The sequence below is a fragment of the Pteropus medius genome, unplaced genomic scaffold (assembly GCF_902729225.1).
Source record: "Pteropus medius unplaced genomic scaffold, Ma_sr-lr_union100, whole genome shotgun sequence".
Taxonomy (NCBI): domain Eukaryota; kingdom Metazoa; phylum Chordata; class Mammalia; order Chiroptera; family Pteropodidae; genus Pteropus; species Pteropus medius.
This window is the reverse complement of record NW_024353517.1, coordinates 1465547-1487647: the sequence shown is the minus strand read 5'-3', so window position 1 is coordinate 1487647 and position 22101 is coordinate 1465547. Positions and strand designations below refer to the sequence as shown.

The following is a 22101-nucleotide window of genomic DNA, read 5'->3' as shown; positions in this document are numbered from 1 at the left end:
AAAAACAAACAAACAAACAAACAAACAAAAAAAACAACTAGTAGAGGAAGAAGGGTGGTAGCAGTGAGGGGAGGTGTATGCTTGGCACTTGGGGCTTTGAGTGTGTCCACAGCCAAGTAGGGGGATTCTTTAGTAGGGTGGCGAGGTTAGTTCTCTTGCCAGAATCTCAGAGCAGACAGCAGGAAACATGTTCTTTCAGCTTTGCCTTCTTCCTTTTCTCTTCCATTGCAAGTGACTGCAATCTCTTATCACAGAGCAACGGGTCCCTCCAGCTGCAGCACATGTGGTCAGGTAGACCCCACTCACCACCTTCACTTTCTACCTCCACTGCCAGGCCATGCTGGCCCTCTGCTGCCACTCTCCTGGGTCCTCAATCTCCAAGGTCCAATCTACTCACTTTGGGGTACTCAGATGGATCTCTTGGGTGTCCTGGTGAGCTGTGCAGAAATGGTCTTTTTTGGTTATGGATATCCAGTTATAAAACAAAGGGGAGAGGGGGAAATGACTCATATAGCCATGATGCTGATGTTACCTCTCCCAAAGTGCTAAAACTTTGAGGAATTTTACATCTATGTTCATAAGAGATATTGGTCTGTAGTTTTTCCCCTTATAATGTCTATAATTTCTTTGGTGTTGGTTTTAGGGTAATGCTGGGCTCATAGAATGAATAAGTTAGGAATTATTCCCTCTGAGCCTATCCTCTGAAAGCGATTCTAGAGAATTGGTATAATTTCTTTCTTATATGTTTGTTAGAATTCAAAAGTGAACCTATCTGGGCCTGCTGCTTTTTTGGGGCGGAGGTTACTAATGATCGATTCAATTTGATATAGGTTTATTCAGATTGTCTATTCTTGTGTGTTTTGGCAGATTATATCTTTCAATGAATTGGCCCATTTCATCTAGGTTATCATTGTGGTTTTGATTTGCATGTCCCTAATTGCTAGTGAAATTGAGCATCTCTTCAAATGTCTGTGGGCCATTTGTATGTCTATTAGGGAGAACTGTCTGTTTTGGTCTGCTGCCCATTTTTTAATTGGATTGTTTACTGCTGAGCTGTATGAGTTCTTCATATATTTTGGATATTAAGCACTTATCGGAGGTGTTGTTTGCAAATATCTTTTCCCATTCAGATGGTTGCCTCTTTGTTTGTTGATGGTTTCTTTTGCTGTGCAGCTTTTTAGTTTGATGTAGTCCCATTCATTTATTTTTGCTTTTACTTCCCTTGTCTTTGAGGTCAAATTCATAAAATCCTCTCTAAATCCAAGGTCCATGAGTTTAGTAACTATGCTTTCTTCTATGCAATTTATTCTTTCAGGTCTTATATTTAGGTGTTTGATCCATTTTGAGTTAATTTTGGTGACAAATAGCAGTCATTTCATTCTTTTGCATGTGGCTTTCCAGTTTTCCCAGAACTATTTATTAAAGGGGCTTTCCTTTCTCCATAGTATGTTTTTGGCTCCTTTGTTGAAAATTATTTGCCCATATATATGGGGGTTTATTTCTGGACTCTCAATTCTGTTCCATTGGTCTCTGTATTTTTCTGCCAATACCATGCTGTTTTGATTACTGTCACTTTGTAGTATAATATGAAGTCAGGCAGTGATACCTTTAAATAACACTTGACTTTAAATAACACTTCACAGGTACCTTTAAATAACACTTGACTTTAAATAACACTTCACAGGTAGTGTATCTTATAACAACAAAATCTTAATTCTTCCTTCTCGTCCCTTTTAGCATTGCTGCCATACATTTCAGTTACATATAAGCATATATAAATACATATTATATACATAGGTATATATCTCTGAATACATGGTTATTTTGGACAAACTGCTGTTACAGCAATTAAGAATAAGAAAAATTTTTACCTTCACTTACTCCTCCTTAATTGCTCTTGTGTAGATCTGAATTTCTGACCTACATTATTTTCCTTCTCTCTAAAGCATTTCTTGCAAGGTGGGTCTATTGGCAACACAGTCCATCAATTTTTGTTTAAGGTTATTTCTCCTTGAATAATTTGCAGAGTATAGAATTATAGATTGGTAAATTTTTCCTCTCAAAACTAAGTTCACGCCACTTTCTTCTTGTGTAGTTTCTGAGAAGTTGAATGTAATCTTTATGTTTGATCCTCTATAGATAACGTGTTTTTCCCTTCTAGCTTCTTTCAAAATTTTATCTTTTTCTGTAGTTTGAAAATTATATGCCTTGGTGTATTCTGGTATTTATCTTGTTGGTGTTCTCAGATTCCTTGATCTGTGGTTTGTTGTCTGACATTAATTATGGAGAAAATCTTAGTCATTTATTTCAAATATTTCTCTTCCTCTTTCTTCTTTTGGTATTCCCATTACAGAGATGTCATACTTTTTGTAGCTATGAATAACCAAAGGGTCAAAGAAGAAATCAAGAGATGAAATATCTTGAAACAAATGAAAATGGAAATACAACATACCAATACTATGGGATGCAGCAAAACCAGTTCTAAAAGGGAAGTTCACAGTGATAAGTACCTACATCAAGAAACAAGAAAGATGTGAAATGACCTAATTTTACACCTCAAGGAAGTAGAAAAAGAACAACAAACGAAGCCTACAGTTAGTAGGAAGAAAATAAAGAGTGGAAATAAATGAAATAGAGACTAAAAAGACAACAGAGGAGAGCAGTGAAACTAAGAGCTGCTTCTTGGAAAATATAAAATTGACAAACCTCTAGCTAGTCTCACCAAGAAAAAAAAAAATAGAATCAAAGATATAAAACCAGAAATAAGAGAAGATATTATAACTGATAGCATAAAAATACAAAAAAAAAAAAATCATAAAAGACCGCTATGAATAATTACACACTAACATTTTGGATAACCTAGAAGAAATGTATAAATTCCTAAAGACATACAACCTACCAAGACCAAATCAGGTAAAAATCAAAAATGTGAAACAGACTGATTACTAATAAGAGTAATAGAGTTGAATCAGTAATCAAAAACCTCCCAACGCAGAAAACTCCAGGACTAGAAGCCCTCACTAGTGAATTCTACCAAACATTAAAGAAGAATGTACACCAATCCTTCCAAACTCCTTTTTACACCTGGATACCCAAATCAGACAAGAACACCACAAAAGAAAACTATAGGCCAACATTCCTGATGAACAAAGATGCAAAAACCCTAGCAAAACATTAGCAAAGCAAAACATTAGCAAAGCATTAGCAAAGCAAATTCAAGAACAGATTAAAAGGATCATGGTGTATGATCCTTTTAATGTATTCATGAATTCCAGGGATGTAAGGATGGTTCAAAATCTGCAAATCAATCATGCTAAGCGAAATAAGCCAGACAAAAACAACTGAAAACCACGTATCATTTATATTTGGGATATAAACCTAAAAGCAACAAACAGGACAAACAAGCAGAGACTCATAGACATGGACAATAGACTAGTGGTTACCAGAGGGGGTGGGGTGGGGGGAGGTAGATGGGTAAAAAGGGTCAGATATGTAAAATTGGAAGTTATGTAAATTACATCAAGTAAATGACATATATAAATAAAATCTGCAAATCAATCAATGTGATAAACCACAGAAACAAAGTGAAGAATAAATATCTCAACAGATGCAGAGAAAGCATTTGACAAAATTCAACACCCATTTTTGATAAAACTCTCAAGTGGATATACAGGGAACGAACTTCAACATAATAAAGGCATATATGACAAGCCCACAGGTAACATACTCAATGCTGAAATTCTGAAAGCTTTTCCTCAAAGAATAGGAATAAGACAAGGATGCACACTCACCACTTTTATTCATCATGATATCGGAAGTCCTACTCAGTGCAATTAGAAAAGAAAAAGAAATAAAAGGTATCCAATTGAAAAGAAGTAAAATTGTCACTATGTGCAGATGAAATATAAGATGCTGAAGACTCCACCCCAAAACTGTTAAAACTAGTAATAGTAAGTTCAGTAAAGTTGCTGCCTATAAAATCAACATACAAAAATCTGTTGCATTTATATACACTAATAAGAAACTATCAAAAGGGAAATCAAGCAAATCCCATTTACAGTTCCATCAAAAAAGAATAAAATATCTAGGAATAAATTTAAGGAGATGAAACTACAAGACATTGATGAAAGAAACTGAAGAGACAAATAAAAGATAATCTATGCTCATGGATTAAAAGAATATCGTTAAAATGCCTGTATAACCCAAAGCAATATACAGATTAAATGCAATCCCTATCAATTCAAATATCATTTTTCACAGAAATAGAACAATCCTAAAATTCGTATGAAATGTCAAACCCCTAAAAATAGCAAAAGCAATCCTAAGAAAGAACAACGCTAACTGACTTCAAACAATATTACAAAGCTCATAGTAATCAAAACAGTATACAGTACTGCCATAAAAGCATACACATAGATCTAATGGAACAGAATAGAGTCCAGAAATAAACATATGCATATATAGTCAATGAATTTATGACAAAGGAGCCAAAAATATATAATGGGGAAAGGACAGTTTCTTAATGCTGTTGGGAAGACTGAACCACTATCTTACAGCATACTCAAAAACTAATTTAAAATAGATTAAAGAGACCTGAAACCATAAAACACAGAAGAAAACATAGGCAGTAAGCTCCTTGACACTGGTCTTGGTGTTGATTTTTTTGAATTTGACATCAAGAACACACAAAAGCACAAACAAATGGGGCTACCTCCAACTAAAAAGCTTCTGCACAGCAAAGGAAACCATCAACATAATGAAAAGGCAACCTATTGAATAGGAGAAAATATCTGCAAATCATATATCTGATAAAGGATTATTATCCAAAATGTATAAGGAACTCATACAATTCAACAACAACAACAACAACAACAAAGATCAAAGAATGGGCAAAGAATTGGGATAGACAGTTTTTCCAAAGAAGACATACAGATGGCCAAAAAGTACATAAAAAGGTGCTCAACATCACTAATCATCAGAAAAATGTAAATCCAAATCGAAACCACAATATGATGGTATCGGCCTTGTTAGATGGCTATTATTAAAAGGACAAGAAATAACAAGCATTGGTGAGAATGTGGAGAAAAGGAACCCTTGTACACTGTTGTCGGGAAAGTAAATTGGTACAGCCACTATGGAAAACAGTATAGAGCTTCCTCAAAAAACGAAAAATAGACTTACCATATGACCCAGCAATTCTACTCTTGGGTATTTATCCAAAAAATAAAAAAATAAAAACCCTAACTTGAAAAGATAATGCTGCAATGAACATGAGAGTACATATATTTACAACACCTAAGATGTAGAAACAACCTAAGTGTCTGTCGATGGGTGAATAAAGGAGATGTGATATATGATACACAAATACAGAAAGGAATATCAATCAGCCATAAAAAGAAAATCCTATAATTTGGGACAATATAGAAGGGCATGTTACCAAAATAAGTCAGAAATACAAATACCAAGTGATCTAACTTACATGTGAAATCTAAAAAAACCCAAAAAACTAAGCTCACAGGTCAGAGAAAATTGGTGGTTACCAGAGATAGGGGTGAGGGGTGGGCGAAATGGGTGAAGGGGTTCAAAAGGCACCAACTCTCAATTCTAGAATAAGTCATGGGATGTAATGTATAGCATGGTGACTATAATTAATACTGTATTGCATATTTGAAAGCTGCTAAGAGTAGGTCTTAAAAGTTATAAAAGATTTTGTCAACTATGTTTGGTGATGAATGTTATCTAGACTTATTAATCATTTTGCAATATATACCAATATTGAATCACTATGTTGAATGTATATCTAAAAATGTCATATGTCAATTATGCCATAATAAAAAGGAAAATAATGCATAAAAAAGTAATCTAGAAAGGAAAAATTATTTTAGACATATAGCTATAAAAACCTGTCTTGTGAAATAATTGGAAAATGGATAAATTCCTAAAAACACATAAAATGTATAAAGAATAACTTGAATAGACTAATAAGATGTAAAAAAAAAAAAAAGAAAGAAAGAAAAAGAAATGGTAGTCAAAGAGCTCCCTTCTCTAGAAACCTCAGGCCCAAATGGTTTTCAGGTGAATTCTACCAAACTTTCAAAATAGTTAATTCTCTATTATACAAGTTTTTCTAGAAACCAGAAAACAGGAGGAAGTGGAAAGCCTTTCCCAGCTCATTTTATGAGATTAGTGTAAAACCAACTTCAAAACCAGAAAAAAACAACAGAATAAGTGAAAATTATAGGCCTATTTTTTTTTATGTACATAAATGCAAAATCCCCAAAAAAGCAATAGTTAAATGAATCCTATATAACGCTAAAAATAATACATCACAAAGATACAAGATTTATCTCAGTAATGCAAGGATGGTTCGACACCAGAAAAATCCATCAATATACTTGTCCACATTAATAAAGGAGAAACCGTATGATAATTTTAAATGAAACAGAAAAATCTTTTTACAAAGTTCAACAACTATGTGTAAGTAACTGTTAGTAAACTAAGAACAGACGAGAATATTCTTAATTTGGGAAAAGCTATGTATATTCAAACTCTATGGTATGTATCACACCAAATGGATAAATCTTAGATGCATTCCCTTTAAGAAAAAAGATATCCATTATAGCCACAAACATTTAACATAGTATTGGAAATCCTAACACTGTCCGATAAAAGTGAAAAGAACAGAAGGGGGGTGGGTGAGTATATTCCCCAAATATTTAGAAACCAAACAAACTAAATACCTCTAAATAATCCAGCAATCAAAGAAGAAATAAAACATTCTGATTCAAATGGCGATGAAAATAAGATAAAATCTGTGGGATGCAACTTAAGCAGTATATAGAGGGAAATATATAGTTTTAATGTCTTTATTAAAAAGAAAGGTTTAAAATCAATTATCTAAGCAGCAAAAAAAATCCTTAAAAGAAAATTAAAACCAAAATAGAAGGAATTATAAAGATGAGAACATAAGGCAATAAAAAAAAGAAAACAAATAATAGATAAAAGTAACAGAGCCAAAAGCTGGCTCTTTAAAAAGATTAATAAAATTGATTAAATTCCTATCAAGACTGGTCAGGTAAAAAGTCAAGGAAAAAGTTACCAATATAAAAAAGGCAAGCAGGAACATTACTACAAATCCCATAGTCATTATAAGGATAATCAGAGCATATTCTCGACAACTTTATATCAAAAATATTGGCAATTACATGAAATAGATAAATTCCTGAAAAAATATGACTTACCAAATTAGACAAAAGAAATAGAGAATGTGAATAATCCTGTATCTGTTTCAGAAATGTAACTGGTGATCCAAAATATTCTCCCAAATAAACTCTAGGCCCAGATGACCTCAGTGGTAAACATTTCAAAATATTAAAACTCTTCTAAAAAAGAGGGGAAGAGGGAACACTTCCCAAATTATTTCATGAGGCCACCAGCATAACCAAAATCTGACAAAGACATTATAAGAAAATGAAATTACAGACCTACATCCTTTGTAAGCACAGACACAAAAGTCCCTAACATTATATTAGTATATTAAACAGCAATATATAAAATGATAACACATCATAACCATGTGAGATTTCAGGGATGTAAAGTTGGTTTATCATTTGAGAGTCAACCAAGATAATTCCTATCACCACATAAAACATAAACCATATGATTATCTTGATAAATGGATAAAATCATTTTCAAAATTCGACAACTGTTTGTTACTATGTCTATTTAACGTCGTATAGAAAGTTCCAGCCAGTGCAATGAGGCAATAACAAGAGATAAAAAGTATGAGGATTGTGAGAAAAAAGTAAGCCTTTTTATTCTCAGAAGACATGACTGTGTAAGTGAAAATCTAAGATACCCCAACCCCTGCTACACTAGAACTGAATGAATTTAGCAAGGTTGTAGATTACAAATTCAAAAGTACAAAAATAATTAATTGCATTTTTGTATTCTAGTGATGAATAATTGGAAAATAAATTAAAAACAGTTCCACTTACCATAGTTTCAAAAACCATAAACAATTGAGTTTATTGACAAAATTGCCAGGTGTCTACCCTGAAGACTACAAAACATTCCTGAAATTAAAGATCTAAAGTAAATGGAAAGATATATCATGTTCATGGATTAGAAGACTCAATATTGTTAAGATATCAGTTCATTCCAAATTGACCTATAGATTCAGAGCAATTCAAATCAAAATTATATCAGCCTTTTTTTTTTTTAAAGAAATTGATCAGCTGATTCAAAAATTTATATGGAAATTCAAAGGACCTAGGATAGCCAAAACAATCTTGACAAAAGAGTTAGAGCTTATGCTACCTGGTTTCAAAGCCAAGTATAAAGCTGTAGTAATGAAGACAGTGTGCTACTGGTGATAAATGAACAGAACAGAACAGAGTCCAGAAATAGACTCACATTACATAATCAATTAATTTTAAACAGAGGCACCAAATAAATTCAATGGAGATGCAGAATATTTTCAACAAATGAACCTAATTCAAAGAGATACCCTTCAGAGGGGAGGAGGAAGGAAAATCCTCAATCCTTGCCTCAGGTCACATACATGAATGAATTTGAGATGGATCCATAGACTTAAACATAAAAGTTAAGACTATACTTCTTTCAGAAGAAAACATAGGAAGAGCATCTTCATGACCTTGAGGTTGACAGGATATTTTAGACAAGATACAAGAAAGTAAAAAATACTGTATTTCATCAAAATAAAGTACTTCTGCTCCTCAAAGTCACCATTAAGAAAATATACAGGTAAGCCACAGATTAGGGGAAAATGCTAGCAATACATGTATCTGACAAAAGACTTACATCCTTATATAAAGGATTCTAACCATTCTGTAATGAGACAAGCAGACCAATCTTAAAATGGCCAGAGATGGCCAGAGACATGAACAGATAAGAGGATAAATTGACAATAAACATATAAAAAAGAAACATCATTTGTCCTCATGTAAATTAAAATTATGATATAATACAACTAGAACTCTCATAATTGTGACAAATGCACATAAAATGTAACATATAATCACTTTAGAAAACTTTTGGGCAGTTTTTTATAAAATTAAACATAAATCTACCTTATGACTTAGCAATTCTACTAGTTATTTCATAAGAGAAATGAAAACATGTCCGCAAAGCATGTTATAACTACTTTATTTATAAACACCATAAACTATAAATAACTCAAGTGTCCATAAACAAGAGAAAGGATAAATTGTGAGATGTTCATGAAACAGAGCACTACTGAGTAGCAAAAAGAAACAAACTATGGATATGTACAACACAGATGAATCTCACCGACATTTTGAGCAACAAAGCCAGGTACAAAAGTGAACATTTTGTATAATTCCATTCTTTTTTTGAAATTCAAAAACAGGCAAAACTACCTATGAATAAAAAACAGAAAAATGGCTGCCAAAGGCAGGAAGGAATAAAAGCACAAGGGAACTTCCTGGGATAATGGAAAGTTCTTCATCTGAAATGGGGTAAGGATTACACAGAAGTGTAGATTTACTCTAAGTGATAGAATATAATCCTAAACTCCATGCGCTTTGCTATTTACAAATTTTACTTGAATAGAAACCATTTTACCTTTAAGAAATTATATTAAAAAGTCTGACTCATCAGAGGGCCCTCTGCCACTTCCAAGAAGAGGTGTTCAAAAACATGTGGACTTATCTCCATTTGTCCTGCGAATCAAGCAGCACTTCAAAATAAAACATGAATTATTTTTTAATTCACTAAATTTTCTGGTAAAATACTGCACATAAAATTTTATTTTTTTTGTCCTAAATTTCTTATTCATTAAAAACATGATTTGTCATGTTGTACAACAGTTAAAAACTGAAATTAACCTGAAGATCGCCCAAACCCTCAACTTCTTTTTAAATAAAAAGGCTTAGATAAATTGACTTGTCCAGGATCATATTATATCATTTCAGAAATAAAAATACATTTATATATATATATATATATATATATATATACACACACTATACATACATAGTCATCCTTTGCAAATACTAACATTTGGGAAAAGACAATGGCTTACTTTTTTAATAAAAGTAGGCTAAACAATTGTTTCAACTGGCAACTGAGGAAGCATTAAAAATAATGACTGACGTTAGGTTAGAATATTTTATATGTAAATACACATTATATCAGTTATATTTTAAAGAAAGCACGTATTTTCAATGGACCAAGACATTTTCAAATTCACATTGGTTGGCTATTCATGAATGATGTAATTTTTTTCTAGTTGAACTGTGCTGGTTTTACAGTTGGTGCATTTCTATCCAGACCCCTTTCTCAGGAACTGTGTTGATGATGTAAAAAGACCTGGATAACCAAAGACCTCCTAGAATTTTAAAAATCGCAGTCAGCGAAAGGCATAATGGTATTCCTATACTGTAATGGAGGATAAATGTAGTAAAATTGAACTCTAAACAAATATGGCAGTGCTGGTCAAGATGAACAGAGAGGCTTAACATGCTTAAATGATGGAAAAACACTTTTAATTATATAAAAAAATTTTATTTGATAAATATAATTTCATAAACTTTAAAAAATTACTGAGAGCTGTACAACAAGTATACTACATTTACTGAAAATGCAGAAAAACTTGAAAGGATTATATTAGACAGCCACAGTGTCTGAGGTCCAAAATTTTAAACTCAATGTTGCTACAGTATATTTCCAGCTTAATTAATTCTTCATAAAAATCTAACAATCACCATTATTACAAACATGGCATTAGTTAAGATCTAGTTTTTGTAGGAACAGCATTCAAGTTATCTCACATAAACAGCATGTTAATAATGCTTTATTTTTATGAAAATAGACGACTCATTTCAAGATAGAAATAAAAATGTCTCTAAAAGGGGACCAAAATTAATAAAACACATTTTACATAACTCTTTGGTATATTAGTTTTATCAATACCTTCTTATATCATACCTCAAATTGGTCTTTACAGAAAAAACAAAAACATGGATAATTTTCTCTTTTTCCCCAGACCCTAGTAACTTTTCAGAGTAGATTTTAAAAACTTTCGCTATTAACATTTTTTACTGGCCTTGACTCACTCCTGCCTATAAGACAGAGGTCTCAAGTTTATCACTGAAGCCCAATTTCACAATCTTATGCAGAGGAAATGGCCCTGGTCTGAGGAAAGGTATTTTCTAACAGGGCGATGTGCCTCTGGTTTTTAATCTCCTAGTGAGGACAGTGCCGGAGTTTGGGTCAGGTCTGGGAAGCCTTTGGACATCATGAAGATTAAGACCCAAAGAGGAGGGTATTTAAGGGAAATTCAAAATGTAAATTCTTCCCTTTTTTCTCAATCCCATAGCAAGCCTGGGTAGCCAGCTGTAGCTCTCCCGGCCCACATTCTACTCCTAGGGTGAGCCTAATGCTTGCTAAAGCTGAGTGAGGCAGGGTGCTGAGTCACCTAAAGCAGCTGATATTTTTGGAAACTGACTTGGTGCTTGCTACTATCTTCAGGGCTACAGCCTTCAGACTAGGCAAAGGCAAGGAAGCAAAGCAAATAGATTTGAGACCATTAATTAACTAGCAATAACACATGTTAGCATCTGACTCTGGTTTTGACAGATAAGAGTAAGTTAATTACCAATATCATACCTTCGAAAGAAATTTAAAGAAATATGCAAGGGGGAAATTTTCTGTGATTACTGGTTATGTAGCAATAGTTTTACAATATAAGCATTAGTACTAGAAAACTGAAGCTTATAGACAAAACTGGTACTCTCTTAATAGAAAAAAACCCTTTTATTACAAGATAATTTTCCTTTATGGAGTAGGTATTGAACAACAGAATAGGATAAGCATTATCAGTGGATACAATTACTTTTTTAAATATAAAGTTCTTAAATAATTTCAAATAGTGAATGCAGAAAATTATGTCAATCACACCTTAAGCACCATATATGTTAGCAGACCTCCTGCCTTGCTGCAGTTGGTCAGAGACTGCTTAATGGCTTTGTAGTTCTTCTCTAGTGACAGTTGTCAGTTTAGTCGATGGCAAATAAACACTATAAGGTAGATGTAATGCAGGCCTACTGAATGTCATTTTGTTATATGAACATTTTATAAGACATTCTAAGAAAAGCAAATTCTGTATCATCCTCCACTAAAGTACTGAATATTTTCTACGATATGCCCTCTTCTGGAATATGAATTGGTGAGTGTACATAATGTATATTTTATTATCCTTTTAATGTATTTCCAGAATAACAGTATCTTCCTAAACCCAATTTTGGTATATCTAAGTTAATGAAGTGCTATTTATGAAAATTAGTATTTAGGCTGAAATTCATAACCTAATATCCTTGCATTATCGAAAAAAGCAAATGTCATTTTAGCAAGAAAATAATTTACCAGTGAACAAAGGTAAAGTCTTAATCCTTGACTCTAATACTCTTTCCCTATCAGCCCAATTCAAGGAGTCTTATATTCATGAAATGGGAAAGGGGTGGAGGGTTGCACAATAAATCTACAAAAAGGAATTATTATATTCTCAAGGGAAAATTTTGGCAAAACCTTATTTAACCATTTCCATACAGTTTTAAATGTATATATACACAATCATTATATGCTTAGACCTGGGTAATAGTCTTAAACCAGTAATCATTCCTAAGTTTTAAAACATTACTTTTGATCACAACAAATAACAACAGTGGATCTACATGATATATTCAGGATGGAAGTTAAATATTGAAGTGCAGTGAGTTAAATACAGTAATATGTACCTGATTAATCATTCTTAGCATTTTAATTTATTGCTGCCATTATCCCATAAAATTTAGCATTTAGACTTTGTTTCATTTACATTCTATAGCCACACCCGAAAAGATACCTTATGGAACACTGGGCAGATTTCACTTTACTGTGGTGGTCTCCTGTAACTAAGATAACATAAACTAACCTAAAAATACAGGATTTTTATCTGAAATTCTTTTTCTAATATCTTGCTTACCAAAATGCTAGAGCAATTCTAGCCACAGAAAGAGGCTCTTCTCTTTTTGCTAATTTAATTCCTCTATATTTTGATTAGTAAATTAAAAATATTTGCAATATTTAAATACTGTCCAAATGTGTTTTTTATTGATATAGTTGAACTTTACAACAGTGTCATAAAATACTATAAACAGAGCCTTCAGACGGAGGGGGAAAAAAGCAAATTTAAATATATTAACCAGATTAAAGCATGCAAAAATCCAATGATAAACACATTAAAAATACTATGCTAATGGTATCTAATTTACCCACTTCATATTGTCATAAAAATATTAGTAAACATCTATTTGAAATCTGGTGAATGGACTTGATTCCCGATTTATGTTTAAGATATGATTTACCCTTTGCATGTATATGGTTGGTTACCTTTACTGGTTACATTACAGTACATTTAGAGAAGTTTGGTACTGGAATACATTTACTACCCATAGTGCAGTAAATAATGGTTAGAAATGCACTGTCCTAATATGCTCTATGAACTTAGAAAGCACTGATGAATTAACAACATGGGTCACTAAGGGACCAAAATTCTTACTATTCACATTTACTTTTCTCATGAAAAGCTTCAAATACAACTCTAATGAAAAAATAGAGTTTTCAAAGGCAAACTTTTCAGCATAATTTACAGAAGCAGATTTAAATAGAAGACTCGATAACTAAGCTAATACTAAAAAATACAATTAAGGAGGAATTATCTCTTTCTACCTTAATATTATAATGTGGTGGCCTTAGCAAGAGGCTGAAATGTCATTAGGAGTCCCACAAGCACAAGGGACAACCCAGACAAACAGATGGAAAATGTCTCTTTATTCACAAATTTTAACATATTCAGATTAAATTAAGGGGGTTAAGAGTTGTTTGCGTTAATGCTTTTTCTTTGCCATTATAACTCTGAGTGGGTATGAAGTAACTATTCCAGACATTTCAGAAAGTAATTCTGTAGAGCTACGGTGGCCAGGATGATCACACTGAATTTTAGAAAAGGAGCTGAAATGGCTCCCACAAAGTACTACTGCCCTTTTAACAAGTAGATGAGTCCATTGTGGAGAGAGTCAAGATGCTCCTGTCGTTGGTATAGAAAGGATCCGATGCACTCCATAATCTAAAGTAATAATAAGAGAAAAGTTTGGCTCACCAGGACCTATGTTTTATTTGAGAAAAGATTTACTCTAAAACTTAGGACCAAAATACATTTGAGTATTAAAATAATCACTGATTGCTTCATTTTTAAAAGTTAAATAAAAGTTCTTCATACTAGCATCGAATGACCAAACATTCCATTTATATTATACAAAAAAACTTGGGAAAAATAATGCTCTAGTCATCATATAAAAATATTAGCCAAAATTAAAACATTTAGTAGCATTAAAACAATTTCTATAAGTAGCAAAGCATGAGACGCTCTTAAAATCTTAAGTCAATAAGAAAAATTGTCAAAAAGAAAGTTTGTTATTAAGAGATATGCACATTCAGTTTTACTGAAAAGCAACTAGGCTGTATTCTGACATCACAGAAGCAAACAAACAAAAATTGCACTTACCAAAAGTTTCAGAATAAAATAGCACTATGTTCATATAATATTATTACTTCTTTTCAGCTATAAATTCTATTCTTAACATTTAGCATAATTAGCTTGAGTGTAGTGAGTGGTTTATTCAATAGGTATCAAAGACACTAGGCTTTTCACTTAATTAAGAACAAATGATCCTCTACTGGTCTGGAAAAGTTAACTATAGTCCAAATGATAAGGCACATAAGCAATTCATTATGTAATACTTTATTTGCAGCTGTATTAATTTAAGCTACAATAACTCAAGATCAAAAATAGCCTGACATGCTTAAAACAACCTAATCTATTTCAAGGAAAATATCAGGATAACCAAGTAAAAGGTGGTTTTTCTTAGAAGATTAAAAGCACTTAACAATAAATACATGTAATTTTCCAGGGCTCCCATTTTCCTTAAACAAAGATGTTAAAGGGAGAAACTAGCATTTAAAATGGTCCAAATTCACTTTTATCAAATATCTGCTGTTTCCTAGAGACTCTGTTTGTAGTTCAAGTTTAAATTGATTAAGTGAGCACAGTCATAGCGAAGTTTGGAACCTAGAAATTTTAGAAAGTTAGCAAAGAGGAAGACAAACAACCAACAACCATACCAGTGGTTTATGGAATTACTAGTTTCCAGAAAACCTTAAGCAATATCTACCTTAGTCTAAGGAAGGGCTTGTTCACTAATGTCTCTCTTGCACCTACAACTGCACCTGGTACGTAACAGGCACTCAGTATTTGTAAAATATATGAATGAAATGAGACTATGAACATTTCTCAAAGTAGTCATGCAAGAAAAAGTATGCTCAGGCCCTTATAATAAAACATAAGTATCAATACCCCCATTACCAATATTTTATAATAATTTTTCCTCTTTTCAACAATTGCTTACATAGAAAAATATTATTAGGTAAGGTTTCCTTCATTTATTATCTTTTCAAAGCACACATGTGTATTCACAAGTTAAGTATCATATTTGACAGAACATTAAACACCTGAATGACATATTAACTATTAACTCCTTTCTATTTAGAAAATAGTATTCTTAAAGATAAAGTAATTGTTGATAAAACACATACGAAAAATCATTTATTGCTAAAGTACAGCCCTTTGGGGTATAACATGGCATCCTTTATATAGCACCATGATGCTACCTTTGAAACCAAGCTTGCTATATGGCAAATTTCTTTAACAATATCAATTAATAAAATGTAAGTGGAATTTTTGTGCCTGGATAGTAAAAGTTTAATCAGCAGAGAAATCGGTCATATAAAAGAATTAGCTTTATTTCTCAAGTGATACTCATTACCTCTTATGTTTAATATGTTAAGGAAATATCCCAGGGCTTCTACATCTGGTAATTGAGGTACCAGCCTTGCTCGACCTTTTAAATTAGGCATGAAATAGAATTGTAAAATACAGGCTGCTCCAAATCAAAACAGAAATGCCAAACATATTTCACTAATATATTATATGTAAAAAACAGGAACAAAACTCTACATATCAAAATGACTTTCGAAGTTTAAACAGAATGTTAATAATCTATAGCAATTTTCGTATAGCTTTTTAAAAGCACCGGGTGGTTTTGCGTATTGTATAATTGTATCTACTAGAAAAAAAATGAATAGATCTCAGAAGACTTTTTATATTATTCATCTGAAGGAAAAAAGGAGATAATGATAGTAGAAATCAATAATTATAACTTGAGATGTTGAACAAAATTGGAAAGGTATTTGTAGTCTGTCAAATAAGATGTTAATTAATGGTAAACATTTTATTAGCTAAATTAAAAATATAAAGTCCTATAAAAGAAAAGACTATGGTACAATTTTAAGTGAAAAGGAGTACAGATGCTAATAGCCACTTTCAAGAGAACATGCTGCAAAAATCCATAATCCCTGGGCAGGTCCAAAGGAGCAATGCAGTGAAAAAATGGCTATGTAAAAAATAATAGGGGCATATTACCTAAATAACTGATACCAAGAAAATAGAACTATATCTATAGCAGAAAAATATTTTTTGGCTCATTTAAAATTAATTCTAGCTTTTTTTAAATAGTGAAGATGTATACTGTCATTAAAGAGAACTTCCTGTCAAAGTAGACATTTAAAAAATTCTGTGATATTCTATAGTAGTCTCTCAGTATAACTCCTACCTTAGCTCTGTATAGTAGAGCTATCTTAATAAGTAAAATAATAATATATATTAGGTCCTTCTAGGAAGTCCTTAGGGAAACTTGTTGGCCTGTCCTTAGGGAAACTTGTTGGCCTGGGTTCATGACAGAGCTGCTATCTCATGATGTATTTTATAATATAACTGTGTAAGTCATAACATGGAAGTCAATAAATTTAACTCCTCATAGTAATTCTTTTATGTGGAATAAAATTACTATAAAATCATATCATAGCATTATAGAAATATTTTTGATTACATGTTATAATGAATAAATGGTGATATTATACTAACCATAAGATATTATACTAACATAAGAATGCTACTTATAAATGCAACTGTACCATAAAGACATGGCCATAAGTCATGTCTTTCCCATCAAAGGCAAAGTGAGAACTAACAAGTTTGCCAAAAAAGGTTCCCTGAATTTTATCGTACATGAAGGATATCATAGTCATCATTTTTAAAACATGAGGCTAACCAAATACTAAAAATTCCTTTATCAACAAATAAGAGTAGTGCCTCCTCCACTCTTTATTCTCTGCCCTTGGGGTACTTTCCAACCTTTTCTAAGCACATGGCCCATGTGGAGAGTGATACTCTTTCCATGACAAACTGAGGACGATGGAAATCACCATCTATCCCTGCCTGTCTGTAAGCCTTCATGCACACTAGGACACTGCTGCTCTAATTTTAAGAATTTGTCATTTCTCTAAGAACACCAAAATATGAAAAGTTATTTCTACTCCTTAATATCCCCTAAATAATAATATGCCTCTTGGGGAAATGTATGAAGAAATGAATCCATTTCACATTTAAATAAATTTAAGTGGAATTTACCAAAAAAATTATATTGTTTGTTTGATCCACAAAAGCAAGCACTGATAAATCTTTTAAGAAATAAATATGAGAGGAAACAAAAATGCTAAGATTCTTCTAAACCATAATATACAGCCTGTTCTAACTTATAAATTTTTAATTAGACCATAAATACCAAATAAAAACTTAAAAATCATTTTAAAACCTCATTACATAGATAAAATGGGGTAGAAGAAAAGCAATACAGCTTTGTGTTTATAAATACCTCAAAGTCTCAAATGACTAGAAAATATGTATGAAGAAAAGCAAAATCTTTTGATTTTACTATTATGTGTAAGTTATTTTGTAAATACAAGAAACAAACAAAAAAATACAGGAAATAAAACAGAAGTATAGGTATATTTCGAAAAAAGTTATAAAAACCAAATAAGAGTACCATATACATACTCCTATTCACATTTTAGAAAGATGGTAAAGCAAAATTTTTGTTCATTAGATGCAGTCTCTTCAAAGGTGCTTTCTCTTCCTTCGTTAGTGAAAGAACCCCTTACCCCAAAGCTACAAAATAAAATCTACCATCAAAGAGTGCTAATAAATAGCACACTTTCTGCTTCAGTTGGTAAAACCAGCTGCTGATTTATTAGGTATCTAGAGAAGCATGTTCATCTGTTCCAGTTTATAAGACACTCATATGCAGCAAAGGCTACTTAGAGAAATTTCACACCTGCTGACATGGGTCGGACTACATCTTCCTATAACTCGTTCCAGCATTCTTCCAATAGATGCGCACGCTGTTTCTCCTTCTGAGAAACAGCACATGGAGTCCAAGCACTTGATACTTGAATTTGTTTCAGTAAGCTGGAGAAGTTAAAGCAAAAAACAATTAGTTATTTAGAGATTTGGACTTTCAAAAAGTATTTTAAAAAAATTACAACAAGCACTTTAAAAGTATCCTATATATGTTTTCTATAACATGGAAATGTATGGAAGGCTTAATTTAAGCATAATCATACAAAAATATTTAAAAGGTACTGTGTCCTAAATTAGAGGTCACGTAAAATAATTATACAAAAACAAGTAGCTGGATAGTGTTTAAATCTGCAAAGATTTTGGATTTTAATGCCTTATTTTAATAATTTATTATGGTCAAAAGGATTTACATCAATCACTCAAAAACTTAATGAATTCTAATTCTTGAGTTTTTGTTTAGGTGACATTCTCCTACAATTTCAATTAAAAATATCAGCAATTAAAAATGAAGTGTGAACTATTTTGAAGACTGGGAAATAACAATCAGGCAAGACCTAACCCCAATCTTCAAAACAACTACAATAACAACAATAGTAGCAAAACTCTTTATGTAATGTTACTATGTGCCAGGTTCTAAGCACTCCATGTATATCTACTGCATAATTATAATTGAGGATAGCATCACTTATCTTAAATTGGTAAGCAACTATTAAATGCCAACCATGCCTATGATCAGCTCATCGTACTTTTAAAAAATTAACTGATGGTACATATATTAAAATCTATTAAACAAGTGACTAAGTAGCATGATTGAGATTTAAAAATAAGTTTCTGAAAGTATGTAAGATTTATGTTGATTCAGGCATAAATAATCCAGCAAGATAACTTTAAGCCACTTCTAATAATTTTAATACTGTTAAGTTAGGGGAAAAATGGTATGACCACATAGCTCAATGAATGCCAACCTTGGTTTTGATAGTCAAGGATATTCCTAAATTTCTCAAGGTTTGTCATTTTAAAGAAACTCATTTTCATTCACTTTCCTTTACACATATACTGCATAACAAATCTTTCAAAAGTATAGAGGGAAGGAGAACAACAATAGATTCATTAGAGTGCTGCAGTTCACAAAGGTTGGGAATCACCGAGTGCTGAGTGCATGCATGGCAACAGGGGACATTTGTAGAGACACAATGGATAGAAGAGATGGATGTGATGGAATGTAAATAACCTGGCATTCTGAACCTAAGCAACTGGTGAGGTCCTGCAAAATCCCTGCTCAGAGTAATCCTGCCAAATACCTACCACGCAATTTAAGACAACATGGTTCCTGTTTGGCAATTACACGATTGATTGCACCAGATACTAGGACTTGGTACGCACTGAGAAATAGCCAATTTTACTTGTTCTTTCTTTACAATACCTTTAGGTTTAGGGCTGTTTACAGTACTGTTTTTAAACTGTATTTTGTAAGATGTTTACAGACATTTCAAGAAAAAAGTTCTATGGCCAATTAAGTTTGGGAAACACTAGCTCAACGAAGGTTTCAACAGACTTTTTGATTAAAGGATTATCAATAAGTCAGGATGCATGGTCAGGCTCCAAGGGGAGAGCCAGACACAGTACAAGTCTCAAACTTGTTTTTTTTAGTACAGCCCATTACCCCAAGAGAACATTAATCAACACCAGGAAGAACATTAATATTCAGAGAAATAGTTTAGGAAATGCTCATTTAGGTGAAAGGATTTCATCAGTTTTCTGGTTTCTTCCTTGGGTCCCTGAGCTCCACTTTCCTCTCTCTCAAAAATCACCCTCTGTAGGAAGCAGGATTCTATAGGTCCCACACACTAAAAGGAGAAAATAAAACAGTGCAAGGAGGCCTTTAAGGCCCTTTATAAACTGACCTCAGGCCGCCTTCCCTGCTCTACTTCCTAATGCTCTTGTTCAGTCTCTACACAGGCAGTGTTCCCTGCCTGTGGTCTTGTGTCAGGGCCTGTCACCAATTAGGGTCAGAATGCTGACTCCTGCACCAGGTTCAGTTTAAATATTATCATTTCCATGAAACCTCCCTCACCTTTCCAACTATCAGTAATCTCTTTCTGATTCTATTCTATTGCTTGCATCACTTAAATGGCACAGCACTTAGCATTAAATTCAACTTATATTTATTGAGCGGCACCGTCCTGGTTCCTATTGGGAATAGCAACCCTATTCTCAAGATAGTGAGATAAGGGCAAAGAAAAGGGTAGGAGATAAGTCAGGAACAAATAATAATGGCAGTTATATTAATGGAATGCTTACTACGTATGTGTCAGTTCCTATGTAAGATGCTTCTCATGGAATATGTCATTTAAAACTTGTGACAAACCCTTGGGATAGGCACCATACTTACATATGTTTTACAGATGAAGAAACAGAGGTTAAGAATTTGTTTAAGGTCACCACGGTGGGGCCTGAGTCTTGGGTTTTTTTATTTCAGAGCTCAAACCTCTTTACCACACCTTTAACTGCCTTCTTATTATCATGGTATGAGGCAGACTACAAATATCAAAAAAGAGGAGAGAAAGCTCAAACTCAGCTGTTGTTGTTGGTATTGGTGGGAGGGTATGAAGGATTTGATGAAAAAGATGGCATTTGAAATACATATTGAACCCTAGATAGGATTTCAATAGCGGGAGATGATGGAGAAGAGCATTCCAGGCTAAGTGAAAAGAATGAGCAATAACTGCATGTGGGCAAAAAAGCAGGATGTGTATTCAGCACATGTTTAGCATAAGTGTAAGAGAGTAGTCGCTACTCCTGCTCCCCTGCAAAAAGACCAGTGAGACCCAAAGCATGGTCCATGGCTCAGTGTTGGTCTGAAAACACTGCTACTAGCTTATGAGATTGTTTCTAGTCAGTGAGAGTAAGAGATTAGAAAATTTAATGGCAATTTGACAGAATACCTTTATAACTGCTGAATATAAAAACAATTTTAAAAACTGGGGCTTATTTTACATATCTTTTAAATTTCATTTCCTAGTAACTAATTTTTACTGTATTTTATAAAAGTATCAGTCTGTGATGGACTAGAAATTAAAAACAACAAACCGAAACAAGAAAACTGGTCCTTCACCACATTTATCTGGGTAGCACTGAACTAGACCAGAAACTGGAGAGAGTCAGGAATTTGCCTAGTACTTCTTAGTTTAACAATCTGTGCTTTGCTTATATAGCTGGCGCTCAACCAACTGTTGGGGATTCACCGAAGATGACATCCACAGGTGTCAGCAGCTTTTGAGTGTCTGCATATGTGCAGAACACTGCTTAGGTCTGGATCTGACTTTAGATGATGATCATGCTTTGCATCCATCATCTTTCACTTTAAAACCTAAAGACAGGTATTAAAATACGGACAACTCAATAGAAAGAGTAAACATCTTGAAATGTCAAAAATAATATTAAAAAATAACTTCTTCAAATACTTTTTGAACTAAGCAAAACATATTTCTTTTTTTTCCTAAAGAGAAAAAAAAAAACCCAGCTACTTTTAAAATAATGAACTCTGGTTAATTGTGTGTTTGTATAGCTTATCTGTAGAAAACACCATACTGTTCTCTAGCAAACCTCCAAGCTCTACTTTACCACATACACATCTTTGATCTCATATGCAGGAACTGAAAGGCCAGCAAGAGTCCATGTAGCCACAGCTGCCAGTACAACTGGGGGTAGGAATGGGGTGGAGCATTTAGATCTCATTTTATTCAAAGTAAGGAGAGAGAATT

The 22101-nt window shown here is 32.9% G+C and overlaps 1 protein-coding gene and 1 long non-coding RNA gene across 5 annotated transcripts in view; one reads left to right on the top strand and one right to left on the bottom strand.

Moving 5' to 3' along the window:
* Positions 1-1472: 1472 nt before the first annotated feature.
* Positions 1473-4422, top strand: LOC120592949 (uncharacterized). Its single transcript, XR_005650254.1, has 2 exons — positions 1473-1643; positions 1685-4422. It is a non-coding gene; the product is annotated as an uncharacterized LOC120592949 (long non-coding RNA).
* A 6110-nt stretch (positions 4423-10532) lies between these two features.
* The window catches only part of ATP11B (ATPase phospholipid transporting 11B (putative)), a 102375-nt gene continuing 90806 nt past the window's right edge, over positions 10533-22101 (bottom strand). For 2 of the 4 annotated variants that reach the window (XR_005650267.1, XM_039850743.1), the window contains 2 exons: positions 18312-18445; positions 13834-14149 (listed from right to left, as the gene is read on the bottom strand). Coding sequence is in view for 2 of the 4 variants with exons in the window: in XM_039850743.1 (XP_039706677.1) it covers positions 18340-18445 (106 nt within the window). In the remaining 2 variants the exon portion in view is untranslated. Of the gene's footprint in view, positions 14150-18308; positions 18446-22101 lie in introns of those variants that run through there. The other 2 variants (XM_039850742.1, XM_039850744.1) reach the window with 2 other exon arrangements.